The sequence below is a fragment of the Epinephelus lanceolatus genome, chromosome 7, assembly GCF_041903045.1.
Source record: "Epinephelus lanceolatus isolate andai-2023 chromosome 7, ASM4190304v1, whole genome shotgun sequence".
In the NCBI taxonomy this organism is placed as follows: domain Eukaryota; kingdom Metazoa; phylum Chordata; class Actinopteri; order Perciformes; family Serranidae; genus Epinephelus; species Epinephelus lanceolatus.
Window position 1 is genome coordinate 28,744,066 of NC_135740.1, and position 18,008 is coordinate 28,762,073.

The 18,008-nt window shown below is 39.4% G+C and overlaps 1 protein-coding gene across 1 annotated transcript; it reads right to left on the bottom strand.

The window, feature by feature from the left end:
- Positions 1 to 470: 470 nt before the first annotated feature.
- On the bottom strand, positions 471 to 4,393 carry cdx4 (caudal type homeobox 4). Its single transcript, XM_033629871.2, has 3 exons — positions 3,711 to 4,393; positions 2,196 to 2,341; positions 471 to 1,208 (listed from the first exon to the last, which is right to left on the bottom strand). The coding sequence occupies exons 1-3, from the start codon at positions 4,144 to 4,146 to the stop codon at positions 975 to 977; spliced, it is 816 nt and encodes a 271-aa protein (XP_033485762.1). The 5' UTR covers positions 4,147 to 4,393; the 3' UTR covers positions 471 to 974.
- Positions 4,394 to 18,008: the final 13,615 nt, after the last annotated feature.

The following is an 18,008-nucleotide window of genomic DNA, read 5'->3' on the forward strand; positions in this document are numbered from 1 at the left end:
TTTATTATTTTGCTGTAAAATGACCTCACATATTCACGCTTTGGAAATAAGCCCTTACTATTTTGTCCAAATTAACTTAACATTTCAATGCGCCCATTGCTGTATAGAAACTTTGGAAAGTAAAATATTGTGACAGGTCCAAACATTTTTCTGATATATGCTAAATGTTGTGGGGTATTTTTTTTTTTTTTTTTTTTACACAAGGGGCATTATTAATACACATAAAAGACGCATAGTATCCTTCTTGTTTACCCTTACTTTGATATGTTAATTTCTGAAAGGCTTAACTTGTTTTGTGGCCTACCTGAGTTTGTAACTTGCACTGATGTGTATTCGAGGCCTGTCAGCAGCCGATAGTGAACTATAGCTTGCAGGCTGTTTCTCTGCACTGGGGAATACCAGAGTCTACACATGCACACATGCATTTCAAAGACTTTTGCAAACCTGAGAAATAATGAAAGTGACAGGTGTACTGCAAAAAAACAACATTTTATTTACACTTTGCCATCAAACGATCGTCCTACCCGTATCATGAACAGCTGCTCCCTGCTTTACTAAAGCGGATTATACTGTGCTGAATGTGTAAACGATTTGTCAAGTCAAAGCAGCACCAGCTACAAACAGTCCACTTTAGGACTTCATTAAAAATGTCCCTGGATTCTCATTTTATTCACATACACTTCATCACATACAGAAAAAAAGGATATTTATATCTTATTAACTCACAAACAATTTAAAGCTTTGAAGTTTGAAACACGTCGATTTTTTGTTTAGTTTTTCTTTTAAAATCCCCAAAGTTATTAGAACTATTCTATAAAAAGCAATATTTGAAGAGCCTCCAGCATTTTCGTTGCTATAAATCAAATCTTTTATCCACAGCTTTGTGCTTCAGGACGTGAGTTCAGACCAAGTGTCCTGTCAGCGTGTCGGAGTGCTCAGTTAGGTTGGATGTACTGTCCACAGGGTGAGCTCTTCTACTGAGTCACTGTCACTTGTTGTATATTCCTGATAGATGGCAAGGTGTTCATTCCCTGAGGAGGGTACAGAGAGTTGTGGATGTCTGACGGGCTGAGAGAGCCCGGCACCGGCAGAGGGCTCACTGAACCCGGGTCACTGTGCACGGATCCCCCGCTGCCGTCAGACTGACCCAGCTTCTTCTTGATCAGCTTCCTCTCTTTGGCTCTGCGGTTCTGAAACCAGATTTTCACCTGAACAGTCACAAAGAAAAGGACATTAAATTAGTGTTTCTACATATAGACCACAAAATGAAATTATAGCTCTTAATAAATAAATAGATAAAGAAAGAAGGAAAGAATCAGAATAAACAAATAATATAAATAAATACTCTTGGCTGGAAAATTATATTTTTGGTTTATCTAATAATTTAAATACATATTTTTAGGTCTAAGCTATCTCGTTTAACCTTCATGCCAGCCCTTAATAATTAAAATTAAATTAGATTAATTTACATTAAAAGATATGCCTGGGAAGGAAATAAAAACTATCAAGAAATAAACATAAATGACAGAAAATAATAAATATATTGTAACATACAATAAATGTTACAAATACAATGTATGTTCCCATTCATTCATACCATTCCTTACTGAACTAAAATGTATATAAAAGATCTATTAACACATATAGACTACATTTAAATTTTTATATAACCATAATAAAATTTGGCCCATGTGTAATGAATGCATTTCCATAATTTGGCATTATTTTTTGTTGTAATTTCAGAATATAACATATAGAAAAAAACTATATATACATACAAAATATATAAAATACCAATAAAATACAAAAACAGTGTATTTCGAAATACCAGGAAATAATTATATAGTACTTTCTATTTTAGATTTAATTATCAGACACAGAATAATTAATTCAAATAAAATATCTAAATTAATATATCAGGTGTTGAGGTAGCTTTGAATATATCCAAGGCAATTTTATTTCTGTCTCATGACTGTAAATATGCAGACTAACCAACGTGTTGAGGATAATTTTAACATGTTTTCTGTAGGCCTCATTTTGTAAGTTACACGTGTGAAAACGAGGCTGTATTTACATGTGGCCTGCTCAGTGTCTATCATATGTATACACTGAATATGTCATATATTTAATACATGATTTATTGCATCTCTCCCCGATGAAAATAGAGCAGGTCGAAGTATTAAATAAAGACATACCTGTCTCTCCGACAGACCGAGGTTGACAGCCAGTTCAGATTTCCTCCTGATGGTGATGTATCTGTTGAAATGAAACTCCTTCTCCAGCTCCAGCCTCTGATGGTCTGTGTAAACTACCCTGTATTTCTCCTTCGTTCTTGTTTTACCTGCGAAAGGTGACAAAAAACAAAGCAGCATTAAGATTGTGCTTTTCTTTTAGTTGTTGCTGTTGTTGTTGTTGTTGTTGTTCAGCTGCCAGGTGGTTGAACTGGAACATTTACACAGAGAAGGCTGCATGCCGAGACCGGCCTATCTGCACATAGCATCTTTATTAGCTGCCTCTTAAATACACATCTCTCTGCTTTCTCCACTGATACGCAAATTAAGCTTTTTCATCTCGCTTTGATGACAACTGTAGTGCAGTGAGTTTCAAACGGCCAGCTCTCTGATCTGTGCTGACAAGTTACAAAGGAACACACGACACAGGAGAGAAGACAAACATCTGTGGCGACTGAAGAGTTAATGCACTGCTGGATTTCTTAAAACATGTTATATTTTTATGTATTTAAGTTTGAAAACAAATGGCCAACAACGACAAATTTATTGACTAAAAATGGACATCCACATTCTCATAATAAACCATGAGCTAAACTAATTTAATGAATGGAAAACTGTGGGTCTTATTAATTGCAGGCCTTCATAATGAACTAATATTCAATCTGAAACTATATTTAATGCCACTGTAAAGGCCTACAGTTTGTACTACTCCACTTTGGAGACGCTGGCTGTGAAAAACGTCACTCTTTCCGGCAATATAACTCTCGGAGAGGAAGGGAGGTTGGTGCATATCAAAGTGAAGAGGTGTTGAAAGCAAAGGCCACCGCCTGGATATGACGGATAACACTCAAAACACCAAACAATGTGACAGGGAAGTCGACCTCACATCTCAGGGAATTCTGACATTAACATCACAACTGGGCCTGGCGCCGATTCCTCACACCTTTTTTTATGTGGGGAGAATACAGTAGACAGAGCTGTTGGCCTTCAGTCCATTTTCCCATGTGAATTATGAGACATGGAAATGGTTATTGGACACGTTTGGGTGATTCGTTTTGCTGCGAGTCTGATGCAATTCGTTATTATTATAATTGAATAAATGCCTGTTTAATTTCAGACTGTAAATAATATCATTCTGTTAACATTTTGCACTGTTATTAGCCCAAATATAGGCAACCCGGAAAAGGCAAGTGTCAAAAGACCAAAGTTTCCGTATGTTCTTTTAATTTTTATCGAGTTTTTACGCATCTTCCACTTTTGACATTTATCTACAAATGTAATAAATTTAGCCTTTGTATTTACTTTAACAAACTAGAAAGGAAAAAAATATTTGTTATGACACGAAACTGCCAGAAAATGTGTGCGTAAAATCCCGTGGGACTTAAACGGAAACAAACGCCGTGCGTAAAAATCTTAACTTTTTCCTGCAAGATTGAGGCAATCCAAAAACACAATTTTGGCACAAGATGACATTCTCACCTGTAGAAGATGATTGCGCAGTTTTACTCATCCACTGGAATGAATTGCGCCTTTCTCTATCAGGAGAAAGTTGTGCAACATTTACGTTGTCCGGCGGCGGCTGTAACACCGCAGATCCTGGAGGATGCATATGACTGTACTCAGACGAGCAGTAAGGAACCTGTCCGGGAGAGGAGTTGTTCATGGGTGTAGGAATAGTATTAGGTGGTCCCAAACTATATGCACCCCAGTCTTCCCGTGGGGCGCCATAAGTGGGCCCCCAACTCCCCGTGGACTGAGCGTGCGTATCCATGTTTGGCACATGATGGTATCCTGTAAAGTCGGGGTACTGAGGCGTGGAAACAAAGTTCTGTGGAGGCAGATTGATGCTCGATCTTCTTACTGGCCCTTGGTGATACATGCCGGTTTCTTTATCCAGAAGGTATCCCACATACATGATTTGTACAACAAAACAATTAAATATAATAAAAACAGCAAAGGGGATATGTGGCCTATTTCAAGGCGACATAGTGGCCCTGAAACTGTTAAAAAACAATCCTTCTGCTGTTTATGTAGTCCAAATGGGTTCCCAGTGTGAAATGCGACGTAGTTCCAGTCTGTCTCCAGTCTCACATGATGTGTCTCTGTTGACAAGATGGTAAAGGTATACTAAAGCCTGCCTGACGTCAGCCTACTCCTCAACTCTTGGAGATTTGCATTCAAATGAGAGTGACCGGCGCTGCCGGCCCAGCTGTCCCCTTGCGCCTGTCCTATGGCGCGTCATCACCTGACAGTGGGCCTATCCTGTGCAGGAGTTTCTCCGCTACATGAATAAATTAACACCACGGCCTATCAGCTGCACAGGCTGCACGAACCGGCAATAAACCAAGGCAACACGTCCACAAACGCACCAGGGAAGAAAAGGCCTGTGCGTAATTGCGCACAGATATACTACGTGATTATTTTGGACTTATTAGAAGTATTAGTTTCCTTAGAGATATTAGTTGAGTAGGAGTCTAATACATTATAGCAGCAACTTATTTTGCATATTAATCTTAGAGTTTTGTCTTTCTAAACTAAATGCAGAACTCTCACACACTCCAAATTCTTATTGTGGGAATCCCAACCACGCTTCACGCGTAAAACCCGTTTTATTTGCTAAGAGATTCACTTGCAAACGAGGTGAAAAGTATGAGAGACTTTCTCTTGAAGCAAGCCGGACCTTTCGTATTCCGTGTTCACACCTCAAGGTCGCACTTCACAGCTAATTCCGGTTACAAGGAAACTCCGACAACCCCCTCTGTGACAAACAGCGGCCCTCCACACATCAGTCACCGCTGTCTCCTGACATGACAGGGAATTTATTTCATCTGTGATCACGTCTCGTATGTGTCACGAGTCTGCAGTAAAATGACTGCTCAAATAAAAAGTTTGGAGAAAGCACAGTTCCTTTAAATTCAATATAATGCAGAAAAAAATGCGCTGCAAACTAAATACATTGAGGCCAAATTTAGTTGATGCAACAGCAAAGTCACCGAGCAACAAACCGAAAATGTTCGACATGTTTAAGAGTCATTTCAAAATGCATTTAACTTCAGGCTGATCTGTACTGTTGTGCCTCCAATGCCCAGTGTCCAAGTCTGAGCTGTAGTAGCCTATTGTTGCTGCAGTTGAGGAGCACACACTGTCTTATTCTCATATTTTACCTGTCATTATGTTTCTGCTTCATGTGGCAGGTGTCTGAGGGCCTGTTTAGCAGAGCTGACTAACTGGCTTGTCTAAAAGTCATAAATGCTTGATGGATGTCTCTGAAGCATCTGTTTATTGACCACAAAATATTTATGAGACGGTCTAATCGGCCTGTGACAGTTCACGGCCAGCCCGGCACCTCTCTGATTTGAACATAGGTTAATTCAGCGTCTCTTCTATCTGTCAGCTGTCCGTTTAAAAAAAGATCCAAGTATGACATGAGAAGCATAAATTAATACCATTAATCTTAAAGGAACCCACATATGTCTCTGACTTCCAACAGTTTCCTCTCAGGATGGAGTGTAATAAGATTTCATGCACAAAGATCCAAGTGGAGACAGGTCAGGTCAGGCCTTTTGAGAACTGACTCATTGAGTTACATCATGGCTTTTACAGTGCGCATTTATGTCTTGATTTTTAGACTACACTCGTTTGTTTTCTTTAACCTCCTCCCAGTCGCTTGTGATCCACTGTAGACCAGCCTACATCACTACACTGTACTGAATCATCACTCTGGTTACTTTAGTGTGTCCTCAAATTTCCCCAGTGTGTAGATTATTCAGAGTCACTGCTGCCCCCTTGTGGGATTCTTGATGAAATCTGTCTGAACACCAGAGAGTAATAAAGTACATTTATTCAAGTGCTGCAGGCTGCTTCAGTATAAGTTTGAGATAATTATACTTTAAGTATTTCCGTTTTCTGCTACTTTATATCTCTACCCTACAACTCAGAGGCAAACATCGTGCTTTTTACTCCTCTACATTTATGTACTAATAACTTCTTCCTCTTCTTCTAGGTTAAAATAAAGCTCAGTCTTTATGAGCTGCAGCATTAAAGTGATGAACATATGAAGCCATCAATGATCCAATACTATGATATACATCTTTCTTTATATGAATATTTTTATATTTTATTTTTAAATTTTCAATTTACAAACATGGCTCCAAAATCCCCTCCCTGCCCCCACATACAAACATACCAAAAGAGGACCTAACTCAAAAGAATTAGGTAATAATCAAAAAAATTATATATATATTATATTGATTTTATCCACTGCTCATTATAATATTTATTATTATTATTTATTGCTGTTTCTTGTATTTTTTGTACTTTTTTTTGCATGCCTACCTTTAATCTGACTCGTTCCCCTTGACTGCTGTAACACTGGAATTTCTCAACTGTGGGATCAATAAAGGTGTATCTTATCTTATCATATCTTATCTTATCTTATCTTATCTTATCTTATCATATCATATCATATCTTATCTTATCTTATCTTATCTTATCTTATCTTATCATATCATATCATATCTTATCTTATACAAATAAATAGATAAAAAAATAAATATAAATAATCCTGGCTAAATCAGAGGACTAACTGTGTATCAATCTGGTGTCCTTTTTATAACAAATCTGATGGAGGTGTTGGTAAAGTATCACTATACGTCAAGTGTGGCTGCCAAATCTTCAGAGAGGTGTTGTATTAATTTCTTAGTTTCTCTTATTGAATGCATGACTTACGTGGAGCAGAGTGTTTCTACACTGTAGTGTTGCTACTTTTACTTCATCTATAATTTCTAAGTACTTCCACCACTGCTGATTAATCATCAGACTCCTGACCTCTAGAGGGCAGCCTTCACCAACAAAGACAATTAAACATATGTACCATATTGTACTCAAGAGTCAGAGTATTACAATATGTATTACACAGGATGATTTATTCTGAATGACAAGAAGTTACTGTTAAAATCTGAAGCCTGAGAATAGGCTCCCAGACACTAAGCAGGTAGTATATAAAATGTGTTCACCAACATTTGCATATATTATACAGTAACCTACAGAGCACCTGAGACTAACCTAAGAGACCCTAAGAGAACTAAACTACTGCAACCCTAAATGGTCACAAGACATTCAGCCATCAGTGTAAACTTTGGTAAATAGGTAAGAGACAATAAATGTAGACATATGGCAAGTGCAAATAACAGTAAAATTTAAATGGCTTTCAGTTAGTTTAGAGGTAATAATGCCCTGTAATAAAAAATTATAAGCTTCATTTTTACAACACATATCTGACATCCTGTCATGAGGAGAAATCCTTGTGTAAATGATGTTTTATCCTCAGATGCATTTCAGGGCACTTTGCATTGAACTTACTATAAATAAATGGAGCATAAAAATGAAACAGAAAGTTACCCATAATGGAACTGACTTGATGAAAATGTGTGGAAAGAAGTACTCAGACATTTTCTGCAACAACCTGATGAGTTACATCATGTCAGGAAGTTTGAGAAAATATTTTATGCAACTGTGTAGTTAAAGAAGTGACATGTCATCAGGTGACCTTTTGTCTGCGCATAACTCAAATCATCTGACAGCACAAACACAACTGTGATTCAGCAACTATGCTCATGTATCACCAACGGCTGCTGTACTGTAGCGTGGAAGTGGTAAGATCATGTCAGTTCCAGTCAATGACACCATCAGTCTGATGTTCAACAAGAACAGACTTGTACAACGATTAAATTGAGCTTAGTGTCACAGGAACAAATGTGAACTGTATTTGCTGTTGGATTCTCCTCTTGAATTGTACCTGAGGTCACTGATTTAATCTCGTTGGCATGGTCACGGTGGCTTCATCATCCAGTCATTCATTTTTTATTTATTTCTGTGTAATGGCAAACACTAGGCCCGTCCCGCATGGGATCACAAGACACCACTATTTCACATGCATTTCTGGTCTTGTGTATACACATCATGAGGAGACAGAAAAGAAAAGAAACAGAATGAACTGTTCATATAAGGGCCAAATAAATATCTCCAGATTATTTTGATAAAGAGCCTTTTTCTTCTCCTCTGTCAGGGTTTCCCCAGATAACTAGATAAGTTATATATTTCTTAGGTGATCAACCATCCCAGTCTTTATGCGTCATCCATATTTACAAGATCAATATCTGATTTCATCTTGCTGTACAAAGCATTGCACAGTTCACAATAAAAAGGGCAACAGAAACACATCACATGTTATTTTTGATTCACTTTGTCAGGTCTCTAATGTAAGATTGAACTGGTAAACTTTGTGAAATCACTGACACACCTCTTACTGTAAAAGTGTGTCAGTGATGTCAGAACTCCCTGATCGAATATCATATTTTCAATTCAGTGTTTTGATGCTGGACAACCACCACCCCACCCAGCTTAGTCACGGCAAGGTGCTGAAAAACATCAATGAGTCCACACTGTTAAAAAAAAAAAAAGATTTCCACACATGCCATGCTGTGTTTCACTTTGTTGTTGAGCTCATGAACAAAGTGAAATCTTTTCTACCAGTTTTTAATTCAGTGTTTTAAAATCAGGGGTCTTTGGCTCTTTAGATGAAAAGCCCCTTCATGAACAAACATGCATGTGTGTTCACTAGATGGCGCCATTGAGTTATTTTAGCAAAGTCTCCGCTCTTCTCATGGATGTGCACAAATAGATTTATCAGCTCTTAACCCATTCAGAACTCAACTATGTTCCAACACACAAAAATATTGTTATAGTGGATTTCTACTCTAATATACTTATAAATAATTAACATTTTGTTTTCTGTCCATTTCCATGGACAAAGAATCTTAATGCAGCGTTAAAGTAATAATAAAAATGACAATAAATAGCCTGAACAGACTTTTTTTTCAATGAAGAACATGAAGTGATTTTTTTTCAGTAATAGATAACTCATCTCAGTTAATAAAGTAATGCTTTAAAACACATTGCATAAATATTTTGCATTGTATTCGTCATCACATCTCAAAATATCCTCAATTTCTGAAGTATCTCCAGCAAACAGTATGCTGAAAACCTCCTGAGATGAATATACTGTGGACATAATAAATAAAATGCACTATAGGCTGATTGCATCACGAGAAACTGAAATTAAAACACTATTTCCCCAATGGATGTATGATTTTGAAAACTTCCTGAGTAACAGCTATAAATATTTGATATGATTTTTTGACATGTATAAGTAATATAACATCTCATAATCACTTTAAACACAATTTAAACACAAATGATGTACTTTAACAATATGATTGATAAACTGAAACCTGCCTTAAACCTCCTCCTTGCCTCATTGTCAGCCATGTTTGTTAAACAGGGGGCGTGGCTTCACTGTGGTCCACTTTAGATGATGTAGAACACTGTGATTGGTTAATATACATCCCATCACCTGGGTGGAGTCAGAGGACAGTGATCATAGATCTAGACATGCTAGAAAAGTTATGGACGAGGGATCTGAATGGGTTAATCATTATCAGTCTGTATCTGCCCTGTGCAGGACAGAATAAGGAGACTGAGAGTAAACTTAGATGCAATAGCAACACATACATTCATAAGAGTGCAAATAAAAGCCCATGAGAGACATGATTATATGTCTCAGTGCTGAAATATGTCTGTTATGTGTGAGGTCAGCAGTTTTTATTTCGTCCTCAGAGTCTGCTGAGTTGCACGGCTTAACATACATTGACAGCCTATTGAGTGCTTTCCAGAAGACAAGGAGACAAGGTGACTGTGAGAGGATCCAGGATGTTGTGAAGGGTGGTGCTGAGTTTTCTGGTTCAGATCCAAACAGCACTGTAACACAGATCTGACAGATTCGTACAGCTTGTACCAGCCCTACGAGGACACAATGCTAACATCTTGTCAGCAGAGTTACAGCTGTATGTCAGACTGATATCCAATGTTGGGGAGCCATTAACAACATGGAGTTCAGTTACTAGTCTAACTACAGTTTGCAGCACTTGGGTGGCAGCTTAACTACATTTAAATCTCAGCAGCTTTTTCAGTAGTTTTTCAGTAGTTAACTATGTTGGCTATTTTAGTTTGTGTAATTAATTACAAACTGCATATGTATTGTATTCCCATGATGTTTCTTGTCCTACAATGTGGCACAATGCTACAGCTCAGTGGCCACAGTTGTAATTTAATGAAATCACCTGCTGTGTGACTAAAATCACCTCTGGTTTGCAGCCAAGCTGTCTGCAATTAAATACTAATGAATTTCCTTTGGAAGTTTAGCATTTTACTGATTCCACAGCAGCCACTGCTCCTTATCCTCTCCTTAAAACACATCTTCGGGCTGTCTAGATGAGGATCGGCCTGCCCTAGTCCCGAAATCAGACACACCTACGCTTCACACTGGGTCAGTTTTAGCTCTGTGTACCAATATGAGAATCCAGACTCAGTTTGTGATCAATTCTTGTGATGTAGTTTGGATTTAGTTGAACTACTTTCTGAAACTAGTTTTACTTTGACAAGCTAATTTTTTTGAGAGTAGATAAGATGCAGTGTTCATGGTGACATAGCTAGTAGTTTGGTAAACTACAGTTTTAATGTTGTTACCCCAACACTATGGGGTCATGACATTGTTGATGTTCAGATTTTTTAGAGTAGGAACCTTTCATCCATTTTTATGAAAAGCTGTGGTTTAAAATCAATCACTTCTAACCACAATGTCTATATATATATATACACTATATGTTCTGTAGGCCTATACTCAGAGGTGTGGACTCAAGTCAGGCTTGAGTCACACATTTGATGACTTCAGACTGGACTTGACACAATCAAAAAAGACAGCATGGACTTTAACTTCACTGACTAGTGACTTCACTTGGATGGGATCCTTTTAGCTTGAAAATTCCTTCCACCTAGCCCAAAGATTAAAAAGTATTCATTCATTTTCCATAACCTCTTATCCTGTTGGGGGTCGCGGGGGGGCTGGAGCCTATCCCAGCTGGGCGAGAGGTATGATACACCCTGGACAGGTCACCAGACTATCACAGGGCTGACACATAGAGACAGACAACCATCCACACTCACATTCACACCTACGGACAATTTAGAGTCACCAGTTAACCTGCATGTCTTTGGACTGTGGGAGGAAGCCGGAGTACCCTGAGAAAACCTACACTGACACAGGGAGAACATGCAAACACAGCCGAGTCAACCTTACATAGTGATTTATGTGTCAGTATAATTAAAATGACTCCGGAGATTACATTTGCATGCTACAACATCTGATGATGAACTCAGGATCTTGCTCACTCCAAATGTTCTTGTAATTCGAAGTAACAAATGTATCTTCTTTCCCTGAGCTCAGCAGAGCGGTCGTGGAGTCGATCAGTGACAGTCTGCCCAAGAATTCAGTTTGTTGCATAACTTCATTGATGTTATTAAAGTGACCACAGCGTTTCTCTGCAGGGAAGGAGGTAAAACAGGACCATCTGCTACTATTTTTAGAGAAACTGCCTGCATGGCTGACACACGGGCTCGATCCTTAGTTTGTCATCTGTAATGTGAAACACATGTAAAGCAGGATTCTGCAAACACACGTCCTGTTGCAGCGTTTCAATTGATTCATTGAGGATGTCTCAGAAATAGATGTTTGTGAGATTGTGAAAAATGTCTCTGTTTATGAGCTGTTATTGTTTTCAGAAGTGAGAGAACATTCTTTACATCCTGGGGGCCAGAACGTTGGGGAATTTAACCTCTGTGGAACTTTCACTTTTTTTTTTCACATTTTTTCTGAGGAAAATGGGAGCATTTCACTCACTGAGATAAAGGAACAGACAAAGATTCCCTTAGGAGGCAGGGCTGGGCGATACCAAATAATCTGGTTTCATCTGATACCAAGAGAAACAGGGCCAGAGTCACACAGAGTCACAGACACCAAAACTTTTTGTTTTTAAGAGTTGTTTATGTACTTTCACGTCTGGGAGAGCAGTGTGTCATAATTCATGAGGTGAATACTCTGACTGCTAGAATAACAGCTAATGATGACCAATAAGTTTGACCATTAGCCAATACTGACTGTCTGATTTGACTAAAATATTAATCACACTACTGTGTAACTGGATATTCCTCGCCTAAGCCTTTCTTTAAAAAACTCTGCAGTGAACTCTGTTTCTGTGTCAGAGGTCTGGATGATGAAGCATTTCCCTCCTCCTCCCTTCTTCTCTGTTGCAGCTCCAAGTTCTCTCTGTTCAGACGTCACTGCAATTATGTGTCTGGATTGCACTGCCCGTACGTGATGCACATGTTGTATGAATGCACACAACACAACAGCAGTGGAGGAGCAACGAGTACATGCACTGGATGTGTTCATGACATCATTGTTTCCGCAGAGACAGACAGAAACTGATCCCTACTTTAGTATCGATCCTGTTGATGCTAGAATCTATTTTGAAAATGACAAATATCATACTAAGCAATATCAGTATTTTAATATCTATATGCCCACCCCTATCAGTAAACTCCACTCAGCCATGCGGAGTGCTTTGAGCTAAATGCTAACATAAGTATCCCAAAATGACTGAAACAACAATAAAACATGCTGCTTATTGATAGGATGATTTTTTAAATTTTGTGTCATGTACAAATGTGCCTGACACACTTAGGCCTCCGCACTCAACATGTGGAACGTCTGATACCCAAATTCTGTTCCCTCATGTTCACCTTTGAGGGTACCCCACCTATAAACAGATGTCTCCCGCCTTGCCTTTCCCCTTTTGCTGTTGTACTCCGACATTGCTCTTGTAGTAATTTTTAGCACTGTTAAGCTGTTTATAAGATCATTTTATGCTATATTCCTGTGTCACTTAATGTGTGTATGCTCGAGTTTATATGGCTGTAACTGACAGAGAATTTTGTTTTTACCCCTTGCTGTCAGGAATAAACAGAGATTGCCTCCAGAGATCTCCACAGGCTGGACCTCTTCATATCAACACAACGCAGACAACACCAAAGTCCACTGGTTACATACAGGACAGTATGTAACGGGTAAATTGAACCCAAATGCAGCACACTGAGGCAGGCAGACAGTTGGTAATGACCTTTATTGCTCACACAGATATGCAACAGTTCTGGGGCTGTATTCACAAACATTCTGAGAGTACTCTAAGAGACCTTTTTGAGAAACTTTTAATAAGGAGTCATAGCTTAGGAGTGATTTAGGAAAGTTCTGAGAGCAACTCTGAGAAAGGAAGGGACAGAAACTTTTATCTTACTGAGGGGGTGTGATTGACCCTGTTGCTGGGTGTGATGCTTTCTTTTAACAGATGTGATTGGTTGTCACAGACACAAGCGATTTTTCCAGTTTTTCAAATATCTTAGTATTGTGATAATTTCATTTCTGGCGTTATAGCGTTATTTTGTGAGGTGGGAAATGGTTTCGACCACAAACATTATCCCTGCACACTCATCTGTAGCATTTCATTTACTCACTGTCATTTTGTGTTTAGAGACCGTTTCTCCGACCTCTTTGTGTTTCCACCATTTAAAAGTTTTTCACCTTAGGAGCTCTTTAAGGTCTAAGATGCTCTGTGAATAACTTATCTTTACAAGGATTTAGTCTTAACTTGAAGGGGAAATTCTAAGAAAATGAAAAAGAAAAAGAAAAGAATTTTCTTAGAATTTCGTCACTAGGAGCAAATCTTAACACTTGGAAGCTTTGTGAATACAGCCCCTGATGTCTTTGAGTTTGGGTTGCTTGTAGCTCCAGAACAATCTGGCAAAGACTGTGTAAGTGCTGGAGAGGCTTATATACCAGGCTGATTGGCTGATGAGCTGCAGCTGTGGAGGCAGGCGAGAGGAGTTGTCTTGATGGCGGGGCGTGGCTGGCTAGCAGGGTGCAGGTGAGGGAGAGAAGCAGACTGTGAGGTCGTTTACACGTACACGGTGATTTTGATAAACGGAGACATCTTCCTTCGTTTGTGCCCTTCGTTTACACACAAACGGAGATTTCTCCTCTGAAAACGAGTCTTTCTAAAAACTCCGACCAGAGTGGAGATTTTGGAAAACTCCGGTTGCGCGTTTGCATGTAAACTGAGATAAACGGAGATAAACGGCAGTCGACGTCACAGTATGGGCCGGAACTTGTGCCTGTGTCAAAAGTGCAACCTATGTTGCTATGGTGACAATGGATACATGGAAGGCTTGAGCTTCTCGTTACACTGCCACCTACAGGTTTGGCATGCTCTTGTGTATATATACACGGGTAAGTGTAAATGAAGATCTTTTTGAAAACGGAGACGATGAAATGTCCGTTTATGAAAATAGCCGGCAACTTGTAAACGGCCTCTGTGACACAGTAAAACAAGAAGTGAACCTCAGCTTCACCTGAATTACACAGCAAACCTTCCAGTCGCTAAGGCTAATGTTCCTGAGCGCTACTGTGCACACACAGGGATCTTTGTCTTTTGTTTAGAGTATAGCTACTTCATATAAGGCTCCACACCGTAGCTGTTCCTCATGAGACAATAAGTTCGTAGTTTTGGTTTATGCCATATGTCAACAGATCATTTTTCTCTAAACATAAAACATATCACAGTTTAACCTCTTCTGGAAAATAAATGACAAGATGTTCAACTCGATTGATTAGCCCAGGGATGGCAGTGGGACATGTCCCAACTAAACATCTTTTTAGTCTCTGATCCGACATCTTATAAGCAAAAGACAAAGGTGACAGCAGAGGCTGATGGGAATGTCATTAGCTTTGCAGATGCATCATAAAGAAAAGTACATTTTGTGAAGGATGAAAAGTCAGGGGATAACCAAAGTGATCTCGATTCATCCTGACGGGAACATGAATGTGTGAACCAAATTTTATGTTAATGGTTATTATGAATCATCCTCCTGGTGAAATTTGAGTTCTGTGCCAGATTTTACAGCAATCCATCCAATAGTTGTTGAGATGTTTTAGTTTTAAACCAACTTACTGACATTGCCAAAGAAAAAAAAAAGCATAAAAACACACTACCAGTAATTCTGTCTGACGCAACCAACAACTGAATCCAGAGAAAAACAATCTGGCATCTCATTTCATATGTGATGTGTGGTGAACAAAACCACAAAATGCCACTGCAAATGTTTGCAGATCAAACGAGGCCAGAGCGCCAGCCGCTGCATATTTACCCACAGGAGGTTCTGGTGTCCCACGTTTGGACTCATCAAAACAGATTTTAGTTTACAGAGCAACGGGGTGGCCGACAGAAGCCTGGCAGCACCGGAACCAGACAGACGTTTCACAGAGAGGGGATTAACACAAAGAAACATGCATCTGAGTTCCAAAATAACCCCATCATGTTCACGTTAATTATGCCACTGTGAGCAGCATTTTTTCCCAGGCCCTCCTGGTGCATGAGCACTATATACATCCCTCACCCCCACCAGGGAGGTAAACAATGGGGGCAAGTGGGTGAGCTGGTCTCACTGCACTTCTGCCTTTGAATGGGCATTGATGAATCTGAGGGCTCCCGAGGGTGCAGCACCACTGACATGGCTGTGTTGCAGTTCTGTGGAAACTATTTGAACTTTAAAATCCCTTGGGGCAAAGTTTTGATTTCTGATATCATGGTCGATATAAAAAAAGATGGACTTGATTCACTCATCAGATTTACTACGTAAGGTGATCAGAAGCTGTGCTCTTATCTGATATGTCTGTTTTCTGTTTGTCAGCAGTAAACAAACAGGATGGCAGAGGGGGAACACATGCTATGAATAACTAACATTGTGCAATATTTCTATTTTATTTTATTTTTTTACCCCACTGGCACACCAGCCTTTTAAATTTAAATTTAGACCAACAATACAAGCTTCTGATGTTTTCGTTTTTAAGAGATGTAATAAAAAAGAATTAATTTAGATTACTCACTAATTCATAACACATGAGTTGCCCAACCAGAATAAAATGCCACTTTTCCTGGAGTGAGTTTAAAGTTCTTGAAAGTTTAGCAACGTCACTGGTCCCCACAAACGACACAACCCTCTTGCTGTGCGGCCACAATGCTAACCACTGCACCATCATGCAGCCTGAGGAATGAAATAATGAAAGTCTTACTGAGTGGAGCCATAAACCATTTTGTTTTTCGGCAACACTAATGCAGAGCACACAAAAAATGGACACACTCAGGCACAAGTCCCTTTTACATTGCCTGTTTAAGGCGAGAATATTACGCTGTTATTCTGCCTCATTATTTTCTATTAAAGCTACAATCACAGAATCAGGAGACAGAGTTGTCTTTAAAAGATGGCAGCGGAAGTAGCAAAAGCTTGGCCGAATCGACGTCTGTGTTAAAAGCGTGAGCCACTGGGACGGGAAAGGTTTCACTTTTTGTCAGCGTGTTATGTGTGCGACCCACCGGCATGAGATTTAAAAAGCAGCCAATAGCAGTTAGCGGCTAACTCGTAGAAGAAGAACAGCAGCTGAAAATGTCCGCAAATTATAGAGACAGTGAGGTCTGGGAGCTCCTTACTCTTTGAACAACGGGTGAGATCAAGTAACAGGGACTGTGGGAGCAGAATATGCATGAATGATTTTTTTTAATATGGTGTATATGTTGTATTGGGTGAGTCATTAAGTCATCCTGGGTGCAGCATCTCAGTGGTTAACGAGTGGAGTCACCAGATGTTTGTTTGGTTCTTGATGTTTTTAAGTTGTTCATGAACAGTTTTTTGCAGAACGGCTCAATGGATGGCAGTGTGAGCGTGTTAGTACACCACTTGGGTTCAGGCTGAAATATCTTAACAAGCATCGGATGTGTTGCAATCAAATTTTGTGCAGACATTAACGATTGCCAGGAGACTCACTGGCTACAGTTGGAGATGGGGCAGATATTGTAACACCCCTTGCCCCCACCCCTGCTCAACAGCTATTGAATGGATTGCCACACACATTCATGCTCCTCCGTAATGAATTAAATACTTTTGTTTAATACCTGCTAAACTATGAAATTCCCATCAGCCTCAGCTGTATTTTGTGTTTACTGCTAATCAAGCAATAATCTCTGGGGCTGAAAAATGCGACCAACATGGAAGTGCCAAAAACTGCAGTTCCTCAAATGGCCACTGGAGGCCGGCTCTGGTCAATCCACATAAACCCCCATGTTAAAAAACTTTACAACAGAAATAACATGTTCACAGCCTGGCACAAAAAAACTCTTTTGATCTCTGTAGCTAATTTCACCTTCATTACAACTGTACAGGAAGTGAATTTTTATGTAACTCACCCGTTTACATGTTATTAAGGCTTAAAGTTATGCCTAGTTAATGGTGGGCTGCTATGAGTGACAGTCTCCGCTTCTCAGTCAGATCCACTCCTCACTCCTCCACAGCGCCAGCCTCTAGCCCAAATCTGGTCACTTCTGGCCAGGAACAGCGCCAGGCTTTGAAACCAATACATTCTCACTCCGACCTCGTACTGACGCTTGGTCCACGTCTAGATACAACGTGCTATGTACCCTGGGTGCATTAGCTGTTGACGTTCTGGGACACCATGTCAAGTTCTGCCTGTTTTTTTTTCAAAATACACTTCTGTTTTCACATGGAATGTACAGTTTGCATACAGTCTCTTTCAAAAGCACTATGTTGGTACAATGCCACAAACTGACATTTTTTTAGTTCAACAGCAAACGCACATGGTTACGTTTTGCCAACACCCACATGTGGCTGGGTTTAGGCAACAAAATCACGTGTTGGGTTTAGGAAAAAAGAACGGGATTTGGCTTCACAGTCTTATGGGAAGCGAATACCCACCTT